Here is a 7,984-nt window from a genome sequence, read left to right as displayed (position 1 = left end):
ATGAACTACTAAAATATATATTTAGTACTTTACATAAAAGGCTTTTTTTTAAGATGGCAGCTTAAAGACGCCGCTCATATGGAGAATGAAGTCACATGGATTGCTCAGGGCTGAGCTTTTCAGACTTCAACAGAGTGTAAAAGTCTTGATGGTTCTGTTGGTCTCGTCTATCAAATCTGATCTTTATTTTGTATTTTCTATTGGATTCGAGGCAGGTGATTGACTGGGCCATTCTCCAGCTTGATTTTCTTTCTCTGATGGCATATGGGAGTTACCTTGAATGTGTTTTGGGTCATTGTCTTGCTGAAATCTCCACCCTGATTTCATCTACATCATCCTGATCGTGTAGATGTTGGACTTAAGCAGCAAATATTAGTTTACACTGAGGAAGGGCAGAGGATTGCTGAAGAACCACTGAAAGATTTCGGCTGCTGTCTGGGCTTTCACTGTCTTTCGACGCCTGCCTCCCTTCATGTGTTCAATACTTTTTCCCTGTGTAATTTCATTGTATTACACATAACTTTATCTGTAAACTTATTAGTTTTGTTTTCATTGCCTAAAGGGATTTCTTTGGTTGTTATCAACAGCCGGTAAAATTTTCAAATCAACAGCACCTTTAGAAATATACTTACAGAGAAAAATGGTGACGTGTTCAATACTTATTTCCCTCACTGTAATAAAAGTTCATTTTGACATAATATATGTGTGTATAATATATATACTATATGTATATGTGATATTAATGCATGTGTGTATTTATATATACACATAATAAATATACACAATTACACAAAACTTTTATTTTTTTGATGCGATTGAGATTAGCAGCTCTAAAAGCATATATTATTATACAAAAGAGTTAAATTATAACAATATTGAACATTATTCCTATTTTTATTGTATCTTGATCAAATTAACGCATTGGTGAGCAGAAAATGCTGCGGTCAAAAACACTTTTACCGGATAATTCCTCATATAATGAGTAGTCTTCAATGAGGCGTAACTTTGCTTGACATTATTTTTGTATGGAACTTTTAACATCGCACATACATAGAGCTCAGTCAAAAACTGTTTAGTCCTGGATTATGGCTTTTGGTATAGTCAAATCTTTTGTTTCTACCTTCAAATGTACAGCTGTTCTGTTTATATGTACTTTATGCATCTCCTGACGTAATAGTCATTTATTTGTACTTCTACTCTTTATTTGGTTTAACATTATTCGTGTTTTTTTTATTTATGTATGTATTTATTTATTCATTAATTTATTGTATTGTATTTTTTACAGCAATCTTTTAAGTTCTGTTATTATCAACCCAGGCTCATTCTGAAAACGTAGTCCCGTGGACGTTTTTGGAAACCGCGAAATACGTTTCGGGAGGTACATATTATTCGTGAATCCACGAGAGGCCACTTTGTGCGCTTTTTCAAATCTCAAACGTCTCTAACAAGTGCTGTTCGTGTCCGTGCTGTTCTCGCGTAAACCGACCGGAGGCCGCTACTGAGTAACTGTCTGTCTGACTGACAAAATGATTGACTCTGCGACCAGCCAATCGGCCGACCCACCCTCCTCCTCCTTCCCTAAACCTAACGAGTTTTACCGATTGACCCACCCGCCCGCTTTCTTTCCTAAACCCAAGCAACAATTTACAACAGCCGTCCAGAAAAAGAAAAGCCCTCGGTTAATTTTGACCACGTTTTCAGATTTCACCACGTTCTCTCCCTGTTATGAACTCGTTCAGTTTATTTTTTGGATTCTGTTTTTGTCCTACCTGATTTCTGGAACCGCTCCTTTCCGGACTCGCACTCGGTCGTCGTAAATGAAGGGGACACTACACTGTCAGTGGGTGCCGTCTTTCGGATGAGACGTTAAACCGAGGTCCTGACTATCTGTGGTCATTAAAAATCCCACAGCACTTCTTGTGAAAGAGCAGGGGTGTAACCCCGGTGTCCTGGCCAAAGTCCCTCTATCGGCCCTAACGATCATGGCCTCCCAATCATCCCCTTCAACCGAATTGGCTCTATCACTGTCTCTCCACTCCTCCAACAGCTGGTGTGTGATGAGCGCACTGGCGCCGTTGTCCTGTGGCTGCCGTCGCACCATCCAAGTGGATGCTGCACACTGGTGGTGGTGTGGAGAGACCTCCCTCATGATTGTGACGCGCTTTGGGTGTATGGCCATACACAATAAATGCGCTATATAAATACACATTACATTGTGGTCAGCTCCTCTCTGCGTCTCTACTCCACTGACGTACACGACGAGCTAACTGGACAAGCTGGTTGCGACGGGAATGACCTCCACACGGAAGTAAGTGGTCTGCCGGTAAGTGCGAAAAAAGAACGGCGTCATACTGTCCCGTAGCGTTCGCTTAAAAGATTAAATGCAGCCATACATACTTCTGGCTACATAAATCGCGGTCTCCAGAAACATCCGCAGGACTACGTTTTCAGAATGAGCTTGGGTTGGTTATTATAGAAGAAGTCTACCAAGGTGGAGGGGGGGGTTGTTTTACGATATAGTCATATACTGCATCCTTCCTATATTAAACAAAAACTAAAATAATAAAAACAACTGTTCACAAAAAAACACTTTTAAACAGTTGCATAATAAACTGATGGTGCATCTAAAAACTGATGTTCTTAGTAGATTAAACTAATGTTTGAACTGAATTCTGCAGAGATAATCTACAATAATCTAGATCAACTTAACACCTCTGCAGTGAAAACTGTTACACTTTATGTGTGACGACTCCACAAAGGCTCCTTAGATGCAGTTCTTTTGCCAGACTGACCCTGTTGAACTCTGACCTTTGACCCCTAACCTGTGATTTCACAGGCACATGAAAGAGGAAGTGACCCACAAGGGAAGGATTTCAATTATGATTGGCAGGATAGACGATGCGCCCTGAACCCCCACTGTGTATGTAGACATGTTTGTGTGAGTGCCTTTGTCTGACAGCTGCTTAAAACATTACCTGGTGACCACAAAAAAAAACACACACTTTTATCTCTCATGCACACACACACACTGTCCTAGACTCCCTTAGGATACCCGTACCTGAGTCAGGAAGTGAAACGTCTCACCGCAGAGTTTCTCATCCAATCAGCACAGCAGAAACCCCAGCCAGACTGACCTCACAGTTAGTAAGCCACCGCAAACAGATGAGTGAGAAACAGTGTGTGTGTCCCAGCTCAATGTGTTTGTGTGTGTTGCAGAAAATGACTCATATATGTGTCAAGCATCTCCTGTGCCTCATAAACACTGTGTGGGCGAATATTTGTAAATCGAAGCAACCAAAATCTTACCCATGTCATTTAAAAATGGTATTTTGGATGAAAATCTGCATCGGAAATGTGTTAAAGTAAATACCTCAGTGATGTAAAATAACCGATAAGTGAAGTCAAAGCAGTTTTAGAAGAGAACAGAGTAACTTTGAAGGACTAATCTGACAAAAATATTGAAAAATATGCATAGAGACATCTAAGGCTGTCTCTAAAATTAAAATTAAAATAAAATACAATGAATACTTGTTTAAATGATCATCCATGAGATAATTAAAAGTCTATGCCTTGTCCTCATATAAAGTCAAAGTGTGTGTGTGGTGTCAATAGAGTATTTAGCTCTCAGGTTTCCCTTTTCCAGGCCTAGTTATTTAGTGAGTGGAATTTTCTCAATGGTGGCAACCACATGTACACACAAACCTGTAAACTCACACACACCAACACACACTATGTACACAGACGACTAAAAAGCCCCATCCTTGCGTACAACAACCCTTCTCTTTCTTTTCTTACTTCAGTAATAGGGGAGTGGAAAATTCCTTCCATTCAGCACACAGTGATGGACATTGATGAGGAGGAACATGACCTCTGCTCCACAATACCATCTTTCTCCATTTCACTTTTCCTTTTAAGCCTAAAATACAAGCTTGTGTTAAACTCTGAACGTAAATATGCCCGAAATAAGCACAAATCTCCCACAAAGTTCTTTACATTGCTGGTGATAATGTATTGTATGGCGCACCCTAGCGGATGAATGCGTAAGTGCAGGTTAAATGCACTTCAGTTTAAAGCGGACCCATCACCGGCGTCAGAAAACAAACGAACAGCGGTAGACGGAGCCGACCAGACCGCACAAGATGCAGAAAAGCAAATGAACCAAAGATATGATTATGAAACGGATAGTTGATTGGTTAATTCAGCGTATCAGCACTGCTACAATACATGGCACAGCGAGGACATGAAACACCTGTTCACCAGCTAGCGTAAATATATCAGTGCGCACCTCAGCAAGGACTAGATTTGTAAGCGGAAGGATTTATGCAAATCTTATGATTTGATTTAGCATCTTACAACTTCTACATACATCCAAACTTGCTGGAAGGATTCAAGATCGATTCTTAGGCCCTAACTCTATTTTGCTACTTATTTGTTTGTTTTAAAATACAGTATTTCTAGCTTTTATGGCACAAGCAATGTATTTAGGCTTTTATGTGACTGACTGGATAACATTTGTATTGACAAAACATATCCACAAGTTAAACCGTCTGAAAATTTGTAAAACATACCGTGTATGAACATTAACTTGTCTTAAACACTAACAAGCCACCATGGAACGTACCATGGTTGTTAGTTTGTGTGATAAAAATAAACACTGGAGAACGTTATGCAATGAATGGAAGCGTAACACCCATTCAGGTAGGCTACAGTTCAAAGCACTCTGTATGCGTGGTGCAAGAAATGTTAGCTATTACATCGAAGTGCTCTATCGGCTATTCTGAGACCTGAACAAGTTCATTCATTCATTCCTGACGTGTCCACTCGCACTCTAAGCATCCGCGCCGCGGTTGAGGGTGTGAGGAACGGAAGTTTTGTTTGTTTAGCGTCACTGTGCGGTTTACACTGTGATCCTTGGTGGCAAATGCACACGTAGGCTACACACACACACACACACACACACACACACACACACACCGAGACTATTTTGAACTGACGCGTCCAAAACGCTTTCAAGAATAGCCTACTGTGTTCAAGAGCACCAAGAATCACCCCGAGCGTGTTCAAATGTACCAGAAGCGATATTCGTGGATTTTATTCTATCTAAGATTCTTGGATCTTGTGAACTAAACTACTCAAAGATTTTTCAGAAATATTCTAAAGCGACGAGAAAACTATTCTGAACCTACAGCGCGACGAATGCTGTTTGATTCAAAGAATCACCAAAAAGAGCCGGTTCCTTTAAGTGAATCCCGAAAAAAAATCGTGATTAATTGAATGGCCAATAATTGTTGGTCTTACAGTGAATCAAAACAATACCGATTGTAAATATGACAGCTTGTAGATTAACATGCACGTTTCAACTGAAATGACAGATTTTTTACTGAATGATTAATTGAATGAATGAAAAGTTAGTTATCACACACTGAACAATAATTTGCAAAATTGTTGCAAACAATTTAGATGTGTTGATTTAAACAATCAAATTACATTTAGCAATGTTCAACAAAATATATTGTTTAAATTTAGCCCAAATAAATTGTGTACAGCCACTTAATATTTAAAAAAGTAAATCCAAGGAATCATCTATGAAACATTTTTTTTTTCAGTGAAAGTCAGCACAAAAGTAAAAAATAAAAAAAATGGGAATTGTAGCTTATTATAAAACTGAAACTATATGGCACCAAATGGAAATTTCCCAAACATGTCTGTTCTCAATTGCAATCAAATAAAAAAGAGCCTATAAGACCAGAAACATTGGCGTCCCTATAGGCTAGAATAGCCTAAAATAAAATAAAAAAACAAGAATTTAAAGCTAGATAAATGGATCTTTCTAGAGGTTTAAATGAACCCAAAGACCTGAACCACAGTCAAGACCATAATAATACGAGCTATGCTGTGCGCAGAGGCTTTATTTTTAACTGACCTGGCAGTTCTCGGACCTCTCCAGAAACCTATGCTGCCTGTGCGTAATGATGGCCCGAGCAGCACATCTCTGCCGGCACACCTGGAGGCTTTCAGTTCAGGATCTGTTTCTGTTCAGATCTGAACTCTGGCCAAGCAACACAGGTAGCGAACAAGCGTCCATTCAGCGGGCACCAACACACACACAACCCCGCGCGCGCCCTGCGCAAACATCCAGCCACCAAGCGCTCTTTGTCTCCTGGGTTCCCGAGGTGCCCGACCTGCGTTAAGTAACGTTAGGTGTACCTGGTACGAGGTAAAACTGCAACTTACTTTGCCACCAGACGAGAGGTTCTGCGGACTCTCCTTCGGGTCGCTAAATTCATTTGTATTCATTTGTCCCGGCAGTCAAAATCCTGATCCGTTAATCTGCGTGCCCGAGAGCGCGAGCCGTCGTCTCATGCATCGGATAAACCGTGTTGCGGAATGAGCGCGATTTCCCACCGGTTTGCTGCGCGACACCACCATAAATCCCTCCCGTGGAGCGACGGGAATAATCCGCGGGCGATTCTGTCCGGTCCTGCCCGGGCGCTGCATGCATTTACGCCGGGTTGGCAACTGCAGCTACGGCGGCTACTGGATGTTTGGTGCTTGGGGGGTTTGAGGAGTCAGGAGTGGAAGTTTTCATCCTTTTTCCTTTTTTAAATAGCAGATTGGAGAGCAGCTGTGGCAAGCGCCGGGTGTCGGGTTACACTGCAAGCCGTACATAACCGCCCCTTGTGGGAGGGCACACCGGGGCACCTCGGCCCCTGCCAAGGTTAGGCTATACAGCAATGGGCTTTTCACACTTTTTAGATATTAACCCAGGGTCAGTTTTAAGGCAGGATTAACGCGGGACTCTCTTGTTCCACGTTGAACTGACTTAAGAAAGTCAAAAACTTACTTTCACAAAAAAATGGGTCATTATATTTGCAAAAAATAATAATAATAAATAAATAAAAAATAGGCAACTTGTTTTAAGCTATTTATATGGGCAGGTTTTAAACAAACAAATTACTTTATTAATAAATAGTTAAGTAAATTGCACCTATTAGTTCACAAAATGCACTTACCTTAAAATATTTGCAAATCCAAATAACTACTTTTCAGTGCATTCATGCAGTTTCATATGTAGATTTTAAAAAATTATGTTATTTATTGTTTTTTTTAAATAAATGTACACAAAACAGAAAAATAAACAATCCAAAAAAAAGAAGAAAAAAACATCCCAAACACTTGTTTTCCCTATGGGACACACAGCTAACAGTCTGCAAACATTATAGGGCTCAAGTCCTCAAGTGTCATACAAATGCACAGCAAGAATAGAGCATACACAACAACATTATAGTAGTAAAAGAATGAATAAATAAAAAAAGTATGAAAAAAAAGTAAAAAAAAAAAAAAAAAAAATATATATATATATATATATATATATATATATATGTGTGTGTGTGTGTGTGTGTGTGTGTGTGTGTGTGTGTGTGTGTGTGTGTGTGTGTGTGTGTGTGTAAAAAGGTACATTCATTTTCTTTTTGGCTTAGTCCCTTTATTAATTGCCAATTTATCCAGCACGTTTTACAAAGTGGATGCCATTTCAACTGCAACCCCTCACTGGAAAACACCCATACACTCTCATTTACACACATACACTCAAACATTCAAACACAGCTGATCCAGTAGTGTCTAGTCTTGAACACCTTGATTATTTGGATAATCTGTGTTTGATAATGGTTGGAGTAAAACTGTACAGAGCTGCGGCTCTCCAGGAATTGAGTTTGAGACCTATGCACTACGGACAATTTAGTGTACCCAATTCACCTGTACCGCATGTCTTTGGACATTGGGGGAAACCAGAGCACCCGGAGGAAACCCACGTCAACACGAGGAGAACATGCAAACTCCACACAGAAGTGCCAACTGACAAAGCTGAGGCTCGAACCAGCGACCTTCTTGTTGTGAGGCGACAGCACTACCCACCACGCCACCGCAAGAAGTGAAACATAACCATTCAATGTATAATAATTAGTAGATTTTGAGGGCTTTT

General features: G+C 40.2%; 1 protein-coding gene across 3 annotated transcripts in view; it reads right to left on the bottom strand.

Moving 5' to 3' along the window:
* Positions 1 to 7,984, bottom strand: part of col27a1a (collagen, type XXVII, alpha 1a) — a 228,928-nt gene that overhangs the window by 158,440 nt on the left and 62,504 nt on the right. The window contains exon 1 of one of the 3 annotated variants that reach the window (XM_073934155.1): positions 6,235 to 6,577. The exons of 1 other annotated variant lie outside the window; for it this stretch is intronic. Coding sequence is in view for 1 of the 2 variants with exons in the window: in NM_001163294.1 (NP_001156766.1) it covers positions 6,235 to 6,287 (53 nt within the window). In the remaining variant the exon portion in view is untranslated. 3 annotated transcript variants of the gene reach the window in all.

Source organism: Danio rerio, chromosome 21 (assembly GCF_049306965.1).
Source record: "Danio rerio strain Tuebingen ecotype United States chromosome 21, GRCz12tu, whole genome shotgun sequence".
Lineage (NCBI taxonomy): Eukaryota > Metazoa > Chordata > Actinopteri > Cypriniformes > Danionidae > Danio > Danio rerio.
Note: the sequence above shows the minus strand (reverse complement) of the source record. Positions and strands in the feature narration are given on the sequence as shown.